The sequence below is a fragment of the Penicillium cataractarum genome, assembly GCF_028827025.1.
Source record: "Penicillium cataractarum strain IBT 29864 chromosome Unknown utg000005l, whole genome shotgun sequence".
NCBI lineage: Eukaryota > Fungi > Ascomycota > Eurotiomycetes > Eurotiales > Aspergillaceae > Penicillium > Penicillium cataractarum.
The window spans coordinates 2,207,494-2,227,657 of record NW_026622741.1 but is presented as its reverse complement, the minus strand read 5'-3'; the positions used below and the strand labels follow the sequence as shown (position 1 = coordinate 2,227,657).

The 20,164-nt window shown below is 48.1% G+C and overlaps 5 protein-coding genes across 5 annotated transcripts; 1 reads left to right on the top strand and 4 right to left on the bottom strand.

The window, feature by feature from the left end:
* Window positions 1–305: 305 nt before the first annotated feature.
* Window positions 306–2,360, bottom strand: N7496_006482 (transporter; the record flags this gene model as incomplete). Its single annotated transcript, XM_056699411.1, has 9 exons — window positions 306–376; window positions 430–535; window positions 596–929; window positions 982–1,112; window positions 1,174–1,685; window positions 1,741–1,838; window positions 1,896–1,978; window positions 2,033–2,169; window positions 2,234–2,360. 9 exons carry the CDS (start codon window positions 2,358–2,360, stop codon window positions 306–308), a joined length of 1,599 nt encoding a protein of 532 aa, XP_056554824.1.
* Window positions 2,361–3,615: 1,255 nt separating this feature from the next.
* On the bottom strand, window positions 3,616–5,380 carry N7496_006481 (glycosyl hydrolase family 79 C-terminal domain-containing protein; the record flags this gene model as incomplete). The annotated part of the gene is made up of 5 exons (XM_056699410.1): window positions 3,616–4,134; window positions 4,189–4,385; window positions 4,436–4,488; window positions 4,559–5,056; window positions 5,115–5,380. The coding sequence occupies 5 exons, from the start codon at window positions 5,378–5,380 to the stop codon at window positions 3,616–3,618; spliced, it is 1,533 nt and encodes a 510-aa protein (XP_056554823.1).
* A 2,764-nt stretch (window positions 5,381–8,144) lies between these two features.
* N7496_006480 (SDR family NAD(P)-dependent oxidoreductase) lies at window positions 8,145–9,106 on the bottom strand (the record flags this gene model as incomplete). The annotated part of the gene is made up of 2 exons (XM_056699409.1): window positions 8,145–8,980; window positions 9,046–9,106. The coding sequence occupies 2 exons, from the start codon at window positions 9,104–9,106 to the stop codon at window positions 8,145–8,147; spliced, it is 897 nt and encodes a 298-aa protein (XP_056554822.1).
* Window positions 9,107–9,419: 313 nt separating this feature from the next.
* On the bottom strand, window positions 9,420–10,398 carry N7496_006479 (TIM-barrel enzyme family protein; the record flags this gene model as incomplete). Its single annotated transcript, XM_056699408.1, has 3 exons — window positions 9,420–10,028; window positions 10,100–10,245; window positions 10,311–10,398. 3 exons carry the CDS (start codon window positions 10,396–10,398, stop codon window positions 9,420–9,422), a joined length of 843 nt encoding a protein of 280 aa, XP_056554821.1.
* A 1,662-nt stretch (window positions 10,399–12,060) lies between these two features.
* On the top strand, window positions 12,061–13,333 carry N7496_006478 (serine/threonine-protein kinase; the record flags this gene model as incomplete). Its single annotated transcript, XM_056699407.1, has 3 exons — window positions 12,061–12,381; window positions 12,429–12,644; window positions 12,734–13,333. The coding sequence occupies 3 exons, from the start codon at window positions 12,061–12,063 to the stop codon at window positions 13,331–13,333; spliced, it is 1,137 nt and encodes a 378-aa protein (XP_056554820.1).
* Window positions 13,334–20,164: the final 6,831 nt, after the last annotated feature.

Genomic DNA, 20,164 nt, shown 5'->3' with positions numbered 1-20,164 from the left:
GACAGTCCTGCACGCCTCGACAGGGATCAGGAGTCCCTGATTTGAAGGACTCTTGTCAGATCGGTGCTTACCATTCAGGGATGACGACGCATAAGAATGGGCAAACCCGACTACAGAGGCCTATTCCTCGTAATTAAATAACCTGCATCACTGCATATACATTATATTCATGTCTTCTTCTTTATCAGATACAAAGCACTTTTGTTCGCAAAAGTCAACTGCACGCCTCGTTCCGGGACGCTCGAAAGACTACCTGTACCACTTGTGGTGTTTGAATTAAGGTGACAGGGTAGGAGCCGCATAGGTCAATCCAAAGAGCGCTCGGGCAAGTAGCACAGAATTGGCAATGCTAGTGCCATGCTAACCGAAGTCATGACTGTCACCAAGTCAGTTGGAATGTAAGAAAAGTCATAATCTGTAATGACTTACCTGGGACAACTCGGAAGGCTTGGAAAAAACAGTTCTTGACCAAGGTCTGTAACGGTTCTGGCAAAGAAAATCCGAAACGACTGTCATTGAGTACATGGTGAATGATCTACAAGCCCGGATTGTTGATTAGCATCAGCAGAGGTCATGAGAGTTCGTAAAATCTCACCTGAATCGAATCCGCAAAGTCGGCAAGTTTCTGCTCAAGATATGCTCTGAATACCATCCGACAGGTCACAGATGCTGCGCTAATACCCATCATCATTCCCAGCTGTTGCGCCAAGTAGTACACCGTCATTGCAGTAGCAGACATCTGATCGGGAATCGAGGCTGATAGTCCGACGAATGTCACAGCGAAGAACCCTCCCATACCAATACCTATAATAATAGTGAAGAGGAGCTCCCAGTAATAAGGGCCTTGAGGTAGTCGAACGGTCAGAAGAACGTTGCCCAATATCATCGCCAAGCAACATTTGATCGAAAGAGATTTGTATTTCCCAGTTCTGCGCTCTTTGTTAGACATCAATGTCAGAAGCTATAATAAAGCACACGTACCGGCGCACAATATTGCCGACAACAAGACCACTCAAAGTACTAGCCGCAGCCAGGGGAAGAATCGACAAGGCCGCCAGGCTAGCAGAAGTATTTTTGGTCCGGACCCAAAAGTCGGCAAAGTTACTCGAGAACTGTGCAATATGTCAGCGTGAAAACACTCACATGACCATAATGCCCGAAGAAGAAACTCACCCCGCAAAAAGTGAACATTGCCAGGAGTTGTGCGATGTAGGCTAGGCCGATACCATTCGTTTTCAAAAGACACAGGGGGACCAGAGCAGTTTTGGTCCAATAACGTTCGTTCAAGCAGAATAAGACACCTCCAATGACAACGGTACCGACTGATATTGTCATGAGTATGTTCTTCTGAGGTAACTCTTCCGACACGAGCTGACACACTCCCATGATCGCCGCGATAACCGTCCCTAACAGACAAATGCCTGGCAAGTTCAGGTCTGGTTTCGATTCATCCAGTTCCCCTTCCTCCTTAGTGTTCGAATATCCATTGTTCGTAGCGGAGGGCAATCGCCATGCGGCCATGGTAAAGCAGAAGATTCCCAGAGGAACTTTGACTAGGAAGGACCATCTCCATCCTAGTAGATCGGTCAGAAGTCCACCGAGTGGGGATCCGATGGTGACACCAAAAGTTCCGGACATCTGTAAATAGCATCGAAGGACGGCGACTTCTCTCAACGGGGCCATTTCTAGGAACTGAATATCAGTAAAGCTCCTTCTCTTGCGTCCGGCGGTCTACTTTACCTGTAATAATCACGCTGATCAAATCAGTCATGCCCGCACCACCCGCACCAGCAACGAATCGACCAGCTATCACAATCCCGAGGTAAGGCGCAAAGCCACTATGAAATGGGTGAGTCGATTCCTCTTCAACATGAGCAAGAGTGTTTGGCAAATACCTGATTATGCACCCAATGGTGAAGACAAGGTATGCTACCAGCAGAGTCCTTTTGTAACCGTAGATTTCACAAACTCGTCCATACTGCGATGGTCAGCCTTTGAATCATTTGACTTTTGGAATCCAGGTCTAACGTACCATAGGAAGTGTAACAGAGTATCCTAGATTGTATGCCGTAATGAGCCAAGGCCCAAGGGAAAGACGATGGAAGTCCGACGCGATATGGCCACTTGTAGTGAAGACGAAGTATTCGTCGCCGATAGCCAGAAATACACCTGAAAGTATTCAAATCAGCCGTTTCGTCCCCATAGCCGGGTGATAAATGCAAAGAGACTCTACCTAATACAGCGATCGCAAAGAAGACCATGTCCACACCAGACCTGGTTTCTCCTTTGGCCTCTGGCAGCCTCTCAGGGTCATCCACCGGTCGGCCTGCTGACTGTATCAACGGCGTGCGTTCATCCATGGCTGTCGAGCGCCCTCGAGATATTAGCGAACAAGCGCTCTGAGGTGATTCCTGGCCAGGGGGAAAAAAAGGCAGGGCACGGAGAAGGGTATTAGCTTCCTCAAAAAGATTTCGCTATCGGATCAGTCGCATGAACCACGATCGACACGGCAGACCAGCCACACGAGCTAGTGATGTATGGCTACACGGAGAAATCCGGCGCTACAATAACAAATAATCCATACAATTCGCTCTTTCCGTCGCCAATCACGAATTGATATGGGGCAACCACTCTGCCGGGTAAATCAAGGCCATTGAAACTTCCTTGCTTCGAGCGGGGCATCGTTCGCACGTCGCCCTTTGCCCCTTCTTTCCGTCTATATTTTCCTTGTCATTGTGGTTCGGGACGATCTCGGAAGGAGTGTCCACTAGACAGAGCTTTGCCTCATGTGGTTCCAATTGTATAGCAATTCATGCATAAATGGCAAGCAGTCATCACGATCGAGGCGATTATTGGACAATTCTATGTATCATTCGGGGTTCCTCAGCATCTCGTGGGCGACAGGCGCAGCTGGGTGTTGTTACACAACAGATGCCACTAGTCCGAGTAGGTTAAGATCTTCCAGGCAGAGTTTTACTTTACGAAGAGCTAACTGGCCAGTTCGCCAGTCATGAACGGGTGCAAGGATGGGCAACAAGGTCTGCACTGTCCTTATTCAGGCTGCAGCGATCCGCGTGATCAGATCTATCGATTTTTCCATTCCAGCCTTTGTTGCCTCCTTGGACGCGCGCCTCGATGTCCACTTCCTTGTCTGAATTTTCAATTCCGACCTGCATTAGAGCCCTATAATTCCTGTTGCTATAATTATTTGGATCTATTAGGTTGGTATATATTCAGGGTCTAAGGTTCCATTCGGCTTTTGATAGTTCCCTTCTAATCCAAGATCTGCGGTGGGGCTGTGGGCATGAAGCTAGTAAAGAGCGGTCGGAGATGGTGGGGGCTTCGGAGGGTGGAGACATTGGACGATCTAGCCTTTGGGTTCACGATGATATCCCTTGAGTAACCTCTAGGTTACTTGTGGCAATCTGATGCAATCTGAGACTTGAGGTCATAAGACTACAAGAATAGAATTTCCAGGTTTGAAGAGAAGATTCAATTCAAATTATCTATGAATAGTTGAAGGCATAATGTAATATTTGCGCTCGCCACTCTTCCCTCCGCTTATGAGCGTCGAAAGTTCCCACCCAGTCCAGATCAAAATCCAATCAGTCCAGATCAAGAGAGCGTCAATAGAACAGCTGAGGAGTCCGCCACGCTGATTCGAAGCACTCCGCGGCCGATGGTCGCGACATCCTCCTTCTCCTCAACAACCACTGGCCTTCCTTCCAAGAGGTCGTAATCAAACGAGACCCCTCCAAAGGTAACGCTCTCCACAGAATCACTTCCAGGTGCAGAAAGGCGCTCAATTTTGGCTTTCTTGACGTGGTTCGGAACTTTGAACTCGTACTCCCGGCTGGGTCGGCTTCTAGACGCAGTCTGGTTGTAGGCTTGGAGATTCAGAACCACGAGCTTGCTCAGCCCTTCTCCCTGATAAATTCCGTATGCTGCCTCCGTATCCTCCGCCAATGGAATATTCACAATACGGGCATCTTTAGCGTCGCCAATCGCAGATGCGACCATGATCTGGCCATAGTATGGTGGTCTTGTCTTCGGGGGGTTCCCCTCGCTGGCAATTGGTTGCCACGAGGCATATCGGTAGTTGAGGCCTTGGTGGAAATGAAGGCGCTTGATGTTCTGTAGAGAGAGATTAGTAAATTTACGGATTTGACAGTGAGATTGAAGTCATACGTGAGCGGCACACCAAAGGGAAAAGTCAACGAGCCACAAAGCATCACCGAAAACATTGGTTTCGCCGTTACGACCTTGATTTGCGATTGAATTGAGCTCTCCAAGTGTGAATGGATGACCCAGATAAGCAAGGTTCTTTGCACGCTGGATTTGAGCTGCCAGGTTTTGCACAATATTTGTGTGGTTCATAAGAACATCTGATTCGGTTAGCCTCACGCACGCTGTCATTGGACAGTGTCACCCATACGTTGAAGGTCATAAGAGACTGGAGCCAGGGGAGGAACGAAGGCCCCCATATAACTGTGAAAGAAAGTATAAAAGATTAGTATTCTGCGATTAAATCCCATACTGGGTGAATCAGTGGACTCACTTATGGAACGACAGGTCCTTAGTCAAATTCTTAGAGTCATAACCAAGCTGGAAGAGTTCTTCAGCGGTCCAATTGTTCTTCACTATGTCCGAAAAGACAAAGCTAGGTGCCATAAATCCAGGGAAAGCGCCTGGGCACGCCTTTTCGTAGGCAGTTTTAATCGCCGCGGTCTTGTAGTTCCATTCATTGGAATAACTCTGAAGGGTATAATTCGCTGGTCGATACTCTGGAGCCTCCATGTTGATCTCGTTACCCAGTTCGAATGAATCCAAATTGGTGCCCATTGAGCGGCACGCTTCCACGGCTGCATTTGTGAGTTGCTGAATAGAGCTGTTTTGCTTCATGTTCAAGCCGTGAATGTATTGCATGTCACCCAAAGCTTGGTACGATTCGAAGAAACCCGGGCCATAATTGATCTGGCTAGGTTGGTCGTCGGTCGGGTTCGTGAAGACAAGCTCGATACTATCATTTTGGTCAGGGTAGTAGATAGAATTGTCCCTAGTAGTGGAAAGTATTAGTGAATACTCGTTGAGAAGTTCAAGGGTGTTACTCGTACTGCGACGTTCCCCCAACTCTCACTTTAGGGTATACACCAGTAATATTTTTGAAATTTTCCATCAAATTTCGAGAGAACTGGTTTGGGGAGGACTTGTTTCCAGCATAATCAGGGAAGAATGCAAATTCCAAAGAGAATGATTGCAAGTCATTGGGGATTGCTTCACTGTTCTTTGGCGGTAGTGGAATAGTCAAGGGTTGGCTGGAGCAATTGCCCACTGCGACATATAAGGCACTGGTTGCCAACAAGAAGCGAGATTTACACATCGTTTGATCTCCAATACTGTTTAATTACTTTTATTCAACCAAAAACCGTGGGTTCACTACAATCTATTTATCCATCCAGGTGACGGCTATCTCTTCGCGTCGGCATTTGATCGATACTCATAAGCAATAACGCCAATCCCAATAGTAAATAATGAGATGACCTCGCTAACTTAATAAAAGGGAGGTCCACTTCCCTAACTAACGCTGAGAACCGACTATCAAAAGCCGTTACCACAAACATGGCATTGGTATCAAGTTGTGATTCGTTGCATAGTAGCCGACCTATCCCCGGACCATACCTCCTCATTTCCCCAGTATTGACCCCGCAAAGTTTCGAGCTTTATTGTGATCAGGGGTATATTTCTAATACATAACTATACTACTCCAGATTGATCTATTGAAAGACTTCTCAATTCGCTTATCCCAAGATAAGCCGCGACTGTCAACCTATTGCGTAGTTCAGTCGAAAGCTAATCAAGTAGGGTTTCAGCTTATCATAGAAATCATAGGAATGCAGTCCTGTTAACAACTTGACATGAATCTGTAGCTATCGGCATGTGGACCATCGGGTAAATTTTATCCTTACCAAGCCGAATGCTTTTATTGAAGATGCCGACATTTTGGGCTCCAACTGCCGTGCAAGTGGGAGAGCAAGCTAATACCATAACTCATAATGCGGGGTCTTGAATAATAAATAATACATCATAGAGAGCGTGTGCATAGTGTCCATCACAGATCAATCGATGGTTTCACATCCCCAATTGAGTAGATATCCCGGGAAAGGGGGTCAGATCCGCCAAGAGTTATCTTTTTACCACGCTACTAGGATTCGTGGACGCAAATCTTAGCAATTGAAATCAAGAAATGTTAATTAGCTTTTGGAGAATTTCGTCTGCGTTTTCGACTAAAATCGGAGGAATATCTTGAAAATATGAATACTGGTGATACTACTACTGTGTCCCGTTCGTTCACTTTAGCCTCGGCCCCCACACACATGGGCGGAGCTTAGCAGCAACAAGAAATGAAGGCGATCCACTGTTCAAAGGCTGTGTGGAATCATTGCCGTTCCACTTGAAAGTCATTAAGAAAGCCAAGGTAAAAAAGAGGGTAATGCAAGCCCGTTACATAAAGTACTGGCCGGAGAGATATGCCCAGGATGTAAGAGGTAAGAGACCGTTTAACCAACTCGATTAAAAGGCATAAGAAGGGCAAGATCATCTGCTAATCAAAATTTCTAAGCTTCATCTCCTCAAGCGAGACGCGTCGGTCGCCGCGTCTCCACCGCCTTCTATGAAATTGTCCATAGGAATATGGCGGTAAGCCCAAACTGACCGAGGGCTTCTACTCGTAGGTTCCTGCCTAATTATTCAGGCTTTATAGTGATACACCATTTATCGCCTATTGGGAAACGTTGTAAATCCAGCCATGTCAATTCTCTGAGCTCCACTACTGAACCACTTAGTTCAGGCATTCTGAGTGTGCATATTAAGATGTCTTCTAATGTATCGTATGTTTCCCTTTCCATGACCCAAGTGCCGTTAGTCATGACCATGCGGGAAAACGTGGTAGCTACTCATCCTATCTTTTCTGGTCACAGTATTAGCTTTGATTATAAACAGTCAATTGAAGCTAAAATTGCTCACACTTACTTTGTTCCGCCCTCAGTGTTCATCGCCATCCGAGTCATCATCGGAAAGACAAGAGTCCTGAAGAGCGTCGATAACCCAGTGCGTGTTGTCATACAGAAGGCACCAGCGCCCCTCTTCCCGCAGCATCTACGATTTGGCAATAGCTGATGTTCATTATCCTGATCCTCTCCGTCCCGGATTGTGGCTTTCTCCTCCTGGGTCATCTGGTGGACGACATCAAGCATGGCCCTTTCCAGAACGGAGATTCCGTCAAAATACGCTCGCACTTTGGCCGCCTAGCTCTGTACTTCTGGCTCGCAGTATGATGTCTTCTATCACATAAAGATCCAGGAGGCCCTTGAACCGAGTCTCGGGGCCGGTGTACTCTTGGCACTTGAAGGGGATGCTTTTGATGATGCCCATGATTTCATTTGCTACTGGCCCGGCAAGCAGCATAATATCATGAGAACTGAAGCCGGGTAAAGTAATATGATATCCGTAGATGTAGAACGAGACCGTGCCGGCCAGGTAGTTGAAAGGAATGGCTGCGGAAAGGCGGCTCTCGACGTCAGGGTGTACCCCATTTGCATGGGCGAGGAGTGGGCTGTTGTAGTTCAGCGGAGTCGGATCACCGAGGGCTTCCTCATGGGATTGAGGTCCTGCATCGGGAAACTGCTCGCTAGCCGGGTTGACTGGTGTACTTCTGCTTTTCTGAGTACACGTTTTCAAGAGAGCCAGGGATACTGTGGAGAGTGGTGGAATGTATCGGGAAGGACTAGATTTTTGAGTAGGCCTCTGGTGAAGGTGTAGTGGTTTCAAAGTTGGCGAGTGGTGGAGTAGAAATAGAAGGGGAAGTAATACAGGATTGCGGGCTAGGAAGATGGAAGAAGAGATAATAATACGAAGAGCCAGAATGAGAGCAGAATTGAGACACTTAAGGTTCTTTCTAGAAACTTGGTGGAAGATGCCGTAGAATTATGGGTTTGTGGGCCAGGCAAACAATATCAAGGTCACGAGATCGTTTCCTAGAAACCCATTGTGCCTTTTGATTGTAGTCATAGACCAGCGACCGAAGCTTCATTGAATTTCATTGCGGTAACTATCTGGATCATTTCATTAATTCCCAAGATGGGTGCTCACATAGTCATCTTCATGCCACCATTAGCGCAAACCAAGCTTCCTGTGCACCACTGGCCATCAGGGGTGGTCAGCATGCCCACGACACCAGCAACCTCGCTGGTGAATGCAGGTCTCCGGCCACCCATCTTCTCATCGATCAAACGCTTCTGCTCATCGGTCAAGCGAGCCATCGTCTCCGGATCCGTCAAATCCAACTTGCTGCCGGGAGTGTTATCCTGGAATCCTTGAATGTCCCGCCAGAAGTCCTCGCCTGCTGCGAAGTACATATCACCAACAACGGGGCCCGGGTTGACTGCATTGACGGTAGCACGATCCGCCAGCTCGCGTGCCCAGGTTCGAGTCATTGATTCGAGCGCAGCCTTGGTACCACCATAGATCGACTGTCCCACGAAACCCATTTGAGAAGAGACACTGGAGATATTGATAATGCGGCCGCTGCGATCGGTGGGCAGGAAGGGGGCAACGGCTTGTGTGAGGAGCAGTGGGGCGAGCACGTTGATCGTATAGATCCAGTTGAACTGCTCTGCGCCGATAGGGCCGCGAACGGGGTCGTTCAGGTTGCAATCGCCTGCGACACCGGCGCAATTAATGAGGATATCGATTTGGAACTTGCCCGACGAGCTAAAGCTCTTCTTGGCCGCATCGAGGATGACATTGGTAGCCTCCTCAGGCTTGCTCAGGTCGGCTTGGATGTGATCACAACGGATGCCATGCGTAGAGGCCAGCGAGGCGCAGAGCTCTTCCGTATGCGCGCGCGAGGACTCGGATGTGAAGTTCAGCAGAAGGTGACATCCCTTTTCAGCGAGATTGTGAGCAATGGCCTCGCCGATTCCTGCAGCAATAACGATGGCGGTTGTTAGCGGATACTTTCTTATCGCAGCCGAGGGGGTTTCTTACCCCGCGATCCACCCGTGACGATGCCGAATTTGCCCTCCAACACACGATTTTGAGTGGCCATTTTGGAAGGTATGTGATGGTGTCTCCGGATGAGAAGTTGAAGAAGTTGAAGGAAAGCGCAAGCCTTTTTGAACCACCTATGCTACTTTGTACTCCCAGAAACAAAAAGCTAATTTAGCCGACAGGCGACTTCGGTCCTTTTCTAAAGCTTCGTTGCTTTCCCCGCCGCTCCACTTGCGGACCAAATTTGCCCGTTTCAGCAGAAATGGGGAAGCCCGGTTAATTACCCTTCGTCCTCGTGACGAGTGATCCTTCCGCCGGTTCCTGGGGTATGTCCCCGATGTCCCTGAGGGGCAAATCAAGGACCCTCTTATTTACTCCAATCGCACCTTCAGCCGCTTAAATTCCTCCGCATTCTCCTTAATAGCAATCTCTACCGGCAGACGCTCCATACTGCTGGCCCCGAAGAATCCATGCACCCCTTTAGTTCGTGATAAAACGTACTCCGCGTCCGAAGGGCGTGCGATTGGCCCGCCGTGACAGAGCACCAGAATATCCGGGTTAACAGCATGTGCCGCATCGCGGATCTCCTGTACAAATCCAACGCAGTCCTCTAGCGACCGTCCAGTCTTCGCTCCGATTAAACCAGACGTGGTTAAGCCCGCATGGGCGACAACGATATCTGCGCCGGCGTTGGCCATTTCAATTGCATCTTTGGGGCTGAAAACGTATGGAGTGGTTACGAGTCCTTGCTCATGGGCAATCTTGATCATCTTGACCTCGCGATCATACCCCATCTCCGTGTCTTCCAGGTTCTGGCGGAATTGACCATCGATTAACCCGACGGTCGGGAAGTTTTGTACCCCGACGAAGCCGAGCTTCTTCAACTCGATGAGAAAGGATGACATATCCCGGAAGGGATCGGTTCCACAGACGCCAGCGAGCACGGGGGTTTCTTTGACGACAGGGAGAACCTCGCTAGCCTAGACCGAGGTCAGTCGAAAAGGATATCATAGCGAGAATAACTAGTTAATCATAAATATCGTAGACGTACCATCTCGACAACCACCTGGTTGGCATCCGAGTATGGCATCAATCCAGCTAACGATCCGCGGCCAGCCATGCGGAAGCGACCCGAATTGTAAACCAGGATTAGATCGCAGCCACCATTCTCGACGGCCTTCGCAGAAAGACCGATGCCTAGAAGGTATTGTTAGTTAGCGCAGAATAAAGCACCAAGTCGAAAAGATGGAAATAGGTCTCACCAGCACCCGCCCCGACAATAATTGAGCCATCAGCAACCGTTTTGCGAAGCCTTGCCAGGACCTCTTCACGGGTAGTGGGGCGGAGCATTGTCGTAAAAACTGAAGCAGTAATCTGACACTACGCGAGCAAGAGGTCGAAAATGGGGTATACCACAGGTCCCAAGCAACAACCTGACTTGGTGATGGTGCAACAGAAGCCCTTTTCCGCGATCTCCTGTCGCACCGGGACCCCGCAGCCCTGGCATTCCAGCCCCGCGAATTACCTCATTTCCGTCGGCTGTTCTCTCTAGAAAATGTACTCCGTACTTATGGCAGGTATATCTTTGTCAACGACATGGTTTTAACGGCTTCTATATATAACTCCGTTGTAGGTATCATCTAGTTCTCTCTTGGAAGTAATTAAAGCCCTCCGATATTTTCTCTTTTAATTTAGATCAAAGTGGCAGTAAGCAAGTTAGTCGTGTACTTTGCGCGTGGGCCGCCGACATGAGTCCACATTGAAAGACATGATAGGAAACATGAATTATGGCCCTCGCAGCAGGACGAAGGACGCTATGTCGTGAGCATTTCAATAAAGAACGATAGTTCGCCCTCGTACACAAGATCCCCTGCACTCCGACGTACGGCCAAGCAGATAAATTCATTCTCTTCTTCTTTAATTTTCATGGCTGGCCTTCCAGAAAGCGGGCACGGTAGGGAATGAGGGATCTTGAAGTCCGGTGTGTGAAGAGATGGAACAAAATCCAGATAGCATGATTTAGGGGACCTATGAGAGGAAGACAGCGCAAGGTGCTGTGCCGATCATCCCGGATGATCGTCGAAAACAAAGATCTCGAACTTAGCCTTAGGCTTCTCTGTCGCTGGGGTGTTTATGCGTTTTCGAGCAACAGCTCGCTTGAAGCTGCCGGGTAATGGCGACGTACTCGGGGCTGCTGGGCACAATATCCCAGAATTCCCGGACCTCAACCCAGTCTCCATCGATGGAGGGGTCGAGAAATTTGAAGTTCAAAAAAGCTCTAGGTCCGGCCCGAGGAAATACATAGAAACCACTTACTGGCACGATAAAAGAAAGGTTAAGCGATATGGACTAACTCGGCTCGATAAAGCTCGGTTAGTTTCCCGTCTGTCTAGCTAGATACCTACTCTCTATCTGCTGCTCTTTAAAGGAGCTTTGTTAGGGTCCTTGGACTATCTTTACGGGTCGCTTTAGAATTATGTGCTCGGTTTGTTGTGTGAGTATCGCTAACCGCCCCTAATATATATAGTTGTGCTAACCCCACGTTTATAGGTAAGGGAAAGCCCACTCCTAGGTATCATAACCTAAGAGTAACCTCCACTTAAGGGTAAGAGGCCTCTGAGATAGGTAATCCTTTGCTAAGAATTTGTACATATTCTAAATTGCAAGATGTCTCTAACGGAATGGTAATCCTTTTGATGTCAGAAACTGCCTAGTAACGCGGTGGCGCATATCGAACGACATCCCGTAGCTTGGAAGAAGGTGTGTATTAAAATTCGTCACAGAGATCAATGGTCTGTTATACTGGTTATGTGATAAGTATGGGAGATCTGATTGAAGCTACCCTAATATACAGAGCTAATGCACAAGCAAGGAACGCCTTTGTGGGGGCCAGTCTAATAGGGTGTCAGGTGACGTGATGCGCTGTGATGAGGGGCTGAGCTGGACCACTTCCAATTTTTCAACCCTCAAATTCCCTCACCAGGACCTCCAATCGTTCACTAGGATCTCGAGATGGCCCAGATCTCAGATCTCATCCGCGACTCCCGATTGGACACTTATTTCCTTCCTGACCATAGAGTGGAGACTGTGCATGCATATCGCGAGTCTGACCCTACCGGTCAACGGCGCGTCGTCAATAGGTCAGAGCATTGGAAGCGAGAAAAGAAGATTGGAGGTGGTGGTTATGGAGATGTTTGGTTAGAAAAATGTACTAGTGGTGGCCAGCCGAATTGTACTTTCCGAGCCGTGAAACAGATGACCGTCGACCTGAAATATGGTGCTATTGACTATAATCGCGAGCTGGAAGCTATTGCCAAATTTTCACATAAACGGGTTCGTCTCATGAAAATCTCACTCGAACGGTCCACTAATTTGGGCAGTATGAACGGTGCTTCGTCAGGTCATTTGGGTGGTACGAGGATGGGGATCAGCTGTTCATCGCTATGGAATATCTCGAAGCCGGCGATATGTTTTCATTACTTTATCAAAAGCCACCTCTACCAGAAATTGACGCGAAAGAGATCGCGGATCAGATTCTTGAAGGACTAGACATGATGCATGATAATGGATTTGCTCATCGGGATTTGAAGCCTAATGTAGGTATGCTGCATTGCCAGTTGAGCGATTGAAAGAGAGGGTAAAAGGGACAGAAATGCAAGTGCTAACAGTTTCTTGCCGTTGATAGAACATTCTGATTAAATCCCACCCCCCAAATGGATGGTGGATCAAGATTGCCGATTTTGGCATTTCGAAGCGTATTGAAGAAGGCAACGTGCCATTTTCGACAGTGCGTGGGACACAGGGGTACATAGCCCCCGAAAGATACGGCCTTGTCGAGCAAGGAAGTGAATACGCAACTGATATTTGGGCGCTCGGGGAGATTGTCTTTCAACTTCTCACCCAGAAGCCAACATTCAAGAACTTTGCACTGCTGGCAAAGTTTATGGCACAGCCGGATATCTTTCCCTGTGGGGAACTGGTCAAACTGAATGTCAGCAGCTTGGGTATTGATTTTGTCCTTGCAGTTATGAATCCAAGTCCGACAGAGCGGTTGACAGCCAAATTGGCATTGTCACACGAATGGATCAAGAAAGTGACCGAGACGGCAAAAACGCCTATGAAGTTTGATTTCTCAAAGACCAGCCCGATGAATCCCACAAATGAGAATTTGGACAATCCCACAGAGGACCAATTCGCAGCTTGGAGCACACTGTCAATTCGACCAAAGCCAGCAAATAAAATCCCTGGTAAGGCCTTACAGGAAGAGACGCTTCTAGATGGATGAAACACTGACTAGAAAGGATAAGAATCTATTCAACGCCTCATAGATGGCCTCAGACGCAATGATTTCCGATTGAAAAGGAATTTCGAGGCTCACTCACTAGGGGCTATATTTTCACCAGATGGCAGCCTACTCGCAATTACTGGACCCAGTCCAGACATCCAGATCTGGAGAGTTGAAGATGGAGTATTACTCTATAGGCTTAAAGGGATGCGATCTGCAGTATTCTCCCCAAACGGACGATATTTGGCAGTCCTGGGTTCCAAGGAAGCATTGATTTTACTGCCTCACTCAGGGACACCGCGTAAAACCCTCGCGTTACCCGGGATGAATGCCAAATTCATAGCCTTCTCACCAGGCAGTGAGCTCCTTGTTGCAGGCGGTTGGTCTAAAAAGAATGATATCAAGCTCTGGTACGCTTCTACTGGAGATGAATATGCTGCCTTTATACCACCGGCGACAGTCCCCGTGGGAGCGGAATCGTATGAGCATGACGAGATGGTTGCATTGACTTTTAGTTCAGACGGTCAACGGGTCTTGTGTGCTACAACATTTCATACTTGGAGCTGGGATACCGCGACTGGGAGCGTTGTTGACAATATACCGACTGATGAGAAAGAAAATCTAATCAAGAAGATGAATGGCATGTTCTCCTTAGATGGAGAGTTCATCGCCTTCGAAAACCATAGGATTTGGGGGTCTATATTTACCGGCAAAAGCTCAGGTGGTCGTATGACACGACTGAAAGTCTGTGATAGCCTGATATGGGCGTGGACATTATCACCAGATGGAAGAGTTGTCGTCACAGTGACCTCAGAAGATCAGCATAAAATTCTAAGCTTTTGGGATACAGTCTCCGGAAAGCTCCTTTACTCGACTTATACAACTTCCACCTGTTTTATACATGGGAATTGGAATAATCCGTTTAACAATATCAAAGGATTGTGTTTCTCGAATGACTCGTCGGTGATGGGATTCTTTGGGCCACCTGGAGTGAAGATAGGGCCATGTGAAACAAAGGATGGTTGAAACCCATACAAATATTGCGCCTGATGAACGCGAGAAGGTGCAAAGTGGTATATGTAGGTTGCGTCGAGGTGAGACTTTAAATCGTCCCAGTGCCAATGTTCTCTGAGCAGTTCGAAAATCACCTCTTGAATCACATGTAATTCACTAGAGGTCATCATGCATAATGTTAAGAATTCGGTGGTTTCAGTTCCTATTGTTGTAGCACCTATGGTTTTCTATTTAGGTCAAGAATCCCGACTGATCGCCATTTTTAGCAGTATCGAGATTGTAACAAGATAATAGGTGTTATATATACTGCTAAAAAGTTAGGCCATTCAAGCAAGTATAATAACGCAGTCAGTGTTTGACTTTATTTTATACTATTCAAAAGCAAGAATTGAATGGCATGTTCGAGTAAAATACCTTACATTTATCCCAAGTTTACCTTAGAGATTTGCTTGATATTTGAGCAACAGTTTGAGCCGAGCAGGCTATTCGTTTTCAAATAGAAAACCGATTATTTTCTATGTCTATATTCTCCATGAGACGAATTCGGATATCTTTGATTTGAAGATAAGTTAGTACCCGGAAGAACCCGTTCATAGTTGCCTTCATCATTGATCCCGATGAACCCGGTGTTTTTGGCACGTAGAAATCAATGTCTTTGAGGCTTGCAACTAACTTTTCATATACTCGAAATCTCTACAGACTGATTTCCCTGCAGCAAATGGCCTCCGTTGATGTGGTTCAATCTTTCAAGCCCACAACTCCAGATGCAGGAACAGTTCAATAACCCCTTCGCAAATATCCTCCCAAGTGTATCAACGGCCCCTATTCAAAGTCACGATCCACGTAATAAGTCTCTAGGCGCCCTTGAATCAATCCGCTAATCATGCAGGGGCCAGCCCATCCAGCTTAGGGGTAATTTCCCAGGTTGGTGCACAGAGGCCATCCCCATGAATCGCGTGCAAGCAAGACAATCCACCGCTCAACATGACGTTTTGGCTTACGCAACCTTCTTTCAGCACTGGACAGGCCAGCCTTTCCACCCAGGCTCGAGAGAACATTCAATTTGCTCACCATGCTCCCCACACCAACTGGCCCGGTCCATCGAAGTACCCCATTTGTTTGCTTGCGTTACGGGTCCATTCAGCTCTGGGTCATTTGCGTTTTGTAAAGGCCCTGTTGTATCTTTCATACTCCGTAAGTCCGCTTACATACTCAACATGCGCTTCGTATGAAATTCTACCCTGGCTCAGCCACATCCACTGAGGGGTCGTCCCTGATAGTTCTCGTTTGAAGGCTGTTGATGTACGAACATGGCCTCGTCACCAGCTCTGTTGTTCTGCCACACGGGGCGAAGTTTCTTCTTCCCACAGTTTCCACATCTCCCCCACCTCCCCCACTTGAGCTTTGCTTCGGCCGGACCCTATATGCGGCGATGGGCCCGTCGTCAAATGGGGAAAGACATGGTGGGCTCTTGGCATTGACAGATAACAAATAGAGAGTGGATGCTCATCAAAGTCTACCGAGGCATTTGCTGAGATAGACTGAAGGGCTCAAGGTAGACTCGGCATTGTTGAGTCGTCGAATACTGACAACACATGGAGAGGACATTCCTCTCTGCACCTCGGTGATAAAGGGTTTGAAATCCCAATGAAACAAATAGCTGCGTCCACATCTGATGGCGCTTTGGGATCTCTCCCACTGATCCCTTTGGCCCCGCAAAAACCATGCCAGGAGCAATCAGAACCCAGGATTCCATCATATCAGACCATTAGGGTCGTCTTACGTGGACAGTAACCCCGGGTCAATAAATGATGGCCTGTCGATCCCTTGTATAAGTGATAATCAGGGTATGCCATGCATCTGTCAGCGGCAAGCGTGAAGCTGGAAGGGAAATACAATACGCAACGCATCGAATCAGCTATGGCGAAGCCCGATAATGCATTCAAGGGGTAGATGGATTGCAGGGAAACGGGGCCATGTGCAGTACTATCGGTATCGAAAGCATCTTCGAAATTGTGGTTGGCTATCTGGATAGCCCGCACCACATGCAATGCGATCCATAGCTTTTTTTTTCCCTCCGAAAGCTTGGCGCCGCGACGACATCTGTTTCGTGAGATCAACGTAGCCATGGGCCATTCGGGTACGGGAACATCTGGAGTACGAATACGTAGGCTCCCGAAAAATAAGGTACTGATCCGAATGGCCACGAATGGCTCGATCGTAAACGAGATAACATGCGCCACGGAGAGATCTGGTTGCGGGTGGAGGTTGCGGGTGGTGAGAAGCTTGCATACGCAGCACGGCCTAGATTCATCGTCGATCTACTCCAGAGTAGGGAAAAATAAGACACAACAAGAGAACAAGAGCATATTCAATGGTCGGAAAGTCGGCTGCCGGATCGCCGATGAAGTGCTGAAGTGCCGAGACACTTAGAGAATTGGCTTCAATAGTCTGGTAGCGGGGTCTTCTAGAACTTCCAGGCAGCACTGAAAGGACGGGGCTGTGGCTGTGTCTGCTGCAATGCTGTGCACAAAGCAGGATGTGTGCTAGAGTATTGTGGGTGCCTAGAGAACGACTGGGGCTCAGTCGGTTAGTGATGGATGACAGAGCAAGTCGGTGGGAGTCCTTTTATGCGCTCTGTCGGTGATGGTTATCTCCGGGGTCAATGACAGTGGTATCGTAGAAAAGTAGTACATAACAGACTAATAAACACACCAAGTAATTTTGATGGAACCCCGCCAATTACATGCTACAGTAACAAGTTGGGGTCCAAATGCCACTATTTAGCTAGGCTACGGATGATCCCTCAAAGGGTAAATAGTAGTCCCTGAATTCCAACAAGTGAAGCTTGGGAGGAGAAGGGGAAGGGAGTAATCCCAAGCCACCCTGATCCTACCACAGAGCGTCGATAGCAGTCCAAAAAGGCCGCGTGGGCTGGCGTGGTAAGTGCAGCAGCCACAATTTAGTGGACTCCATCGCACTAGGCGGAATAAAGCTCTAGCGAGCGACGGGACTCAGCAGTTGACGCCAGACTAGGCTGCTCTGAGTAAGCGGGAGGGGACTGGCCGCGAGTCCCTGCATTTTCAGGGTAAGATGGCTGAAATGGCGAAACCGAATCCGAAAAGGCGAGCTTCGGATATTCCGAACCAGAATCCACGGGAAACAAACTCCGTGATGAGGAGCAGCTCGCTAAAGCCAGCCAATTTACTCTCGAGGTTAACAAATAGAATTCAGAGACAAAGGGCAGGGAAGGGGGGAAAGGTCAAAGTAACCAAGAAAAAAAGAAGGGTCCCCGCCACCACCGAACAGGAACGAAACTAAACCAAACCATAACCTCCGTAGAGTTAGACTAACTTAAAACGAAACTATGTACGGAGTAATAAGAGAAAAAAAAGGGCCCTGGCAAGTTAAACATGTGGCATAATAATCTCCCAAGGCTGGGAGGGGGCGACCGTACGAATCAAAGGGCCCGAACCAGACCTAGCGAACCCAGAGAGGCTAAAGCCATGAAGCATAATCGCTAGATCGGGCGCGGCTAGTCCCAGCGACGGAGTGGATATACGTAGACTGCATACGTATACCCCGTCCCTCGTCCATGAAGAGCAAATCACCTCTCGGCTAGATACACCCCTCTCCTCTCTCCCAAACGGTCTGTGTCTGGAAGGAGGGTCATGCACGAACCACAACCTTGCCGGTCAGGGTCGAGATCGAGTTTGCAGAAGCTTGGCTGATCGGCGTAGACTACCATGTGTGGCTGGCTTATGGCTGATCGGGGATGGTCAGCTCGACAGCGAAAGAAACATAACCACGGGATCTCAATGCAGAGAGGGGGTGGACTAGGAGGAGAAAAGAGAAGTCGACGTTGGAAGGTGACTCCTGATAGGTTTGCTCTGGGGCTTTAACCAGAGCACGGGTAGAAGAGGCGCCATTGGTGATAGGTATACGTCTGACTGGGGGCGCAGACACTGAACTTCTACCGTAACATCGGTAATACCCCTTTGATTCCTTCCAGAGGAGTAAAAAAGAGATGACAGGTGCTAGAATTCGAACAAAGACGAGTTGAAAAGCATCACTCATCATACGTTGCCCACTTACGTACGCTGGGCGGAGAGTCCCCGCGCGAATGATTTAATGAATTTAATGATTTCTTGGGGCGGGGCGGCATTGGACGCGTACGAGTACGAGGGTTGCACGGGCCGGGGCCCCTGAGCCCTAAATAGGTCTTTCGGTGGTAGTGATGGTCACTTTGTAACTTCAGTATCGAGATTGTCATTTGATACAGAGGGGTGCGGGATGTAATGGAGCATACGCCAGGAAGGACGCGGCAGTCTTATCGCACTCGGCGACTTCGTGGACTGCGTACGTGGAGCAGGGCACTGGTATGGTAGCAATTTCCCTTGTGGCTGGTACAGGGCATGTTTGTACCTAGAATGGTATTATTATCTGATTTGAAATCTATCTAACATTCTCTATTCTGTGTTCACCAATGGCGGCAGGATTTAAATTTGCGTGCCTTTAGAAAGACTCTGAAAACCTCGGCGCCGAGCGCTGTTTGAAGCAGATACTGCGAAGATCGGGACGCAAGGGCGCCACGTTTTGTTGCCATCAAGCGTAATTAAAGTTCTCTGGGCTGAACGGTCAGAAAAGAAAAAAGAGAGAGAGATTAAGGGTTGAGGGGAAGAGAAAAACATAGAGTTGATCACTGGGTGTTCGAATAAATTGGTATCATGGATTCAAGACACTGGTTTTATCTGATTTTTTGAACTAGATTAATTTCGAAATTTCTTGGCGTCTGGTCCTGATTTGCGTGATCCTTTGCCCTACGGCGATCTGGCCAAGCACTCGTCGTAATCATAATACGAGGACGGAAACTGGCTTTACCCATGTATTATTACGCCGTTTACCACAATTCACGACCTTGAGTCCATTTCCTATACCCTACTCCGTAGAGTATACCAATCTCTCAACAGTCGTCTAGCACTCTGTCCATGCTAACCACTCTAACCAGTCACAATCAATCGGTTTTTAGGCCCTGCCAGAGTGCTCGTTCTCCGAGAAATTCTTTCTCCACTGCCTGAAGCTCGGAGCCGGAGGTTAGTTCCCAATCAGGTATAGTGACGAGCGCAACATCATCACTTACGTATGTCCCCGGACTCCAGCGCCTCGCCTTACAGCACTGGCCACAATTGATTCTACTACCGATAGAGACTGCAGGTGATCATAGGTTTTCTGTCGTACCGATAAAATTCATTACGGACCACGTACCACGTAGAAGCTTTGCGGGCTGATCGAGTGGCTAAAATATAGTCCGACCGAGTGGGTTCAAAAAGGAAGTCCCTGCGCCGCTTAGTTATCAACTCCTGGTTCTCAGGGTCCATGGAATCATGGATCCAGTGGATAGGGCAAAAAAAATCTAATCAATACATTGAAGTTTGTCCGCAGTTCTACCGACATCGCTGTCAGAGACAAAAACATTTACCCTCCGTTATGCTTTTTCCCTTATCATCTGTCTATAGGTAGAGTGGAGTAACAGGACAAGTTCGCTTGGGTCAACCGCCCTAGTCAAATTGGTAATCTAGGCGGAGGTCCTATGGGAATTGAAGATTGGCCGATAGTTGGAATAGGGAAGAAATGCCGTGCCAAGTACATACGACATCTGCTCCAGAAAACCGCTTCAGCCACACTACTGGGTTCCCGGGTAGAGGAGAAAAGATCAGGGGAAAGGGCCTGTTGAGAACGTCAAAACTGCCTATTTCAGGCAAGGATTACGAATAATACCAGACTAATCCCTTTGAACAGGCCTAAGAACACGCCAAA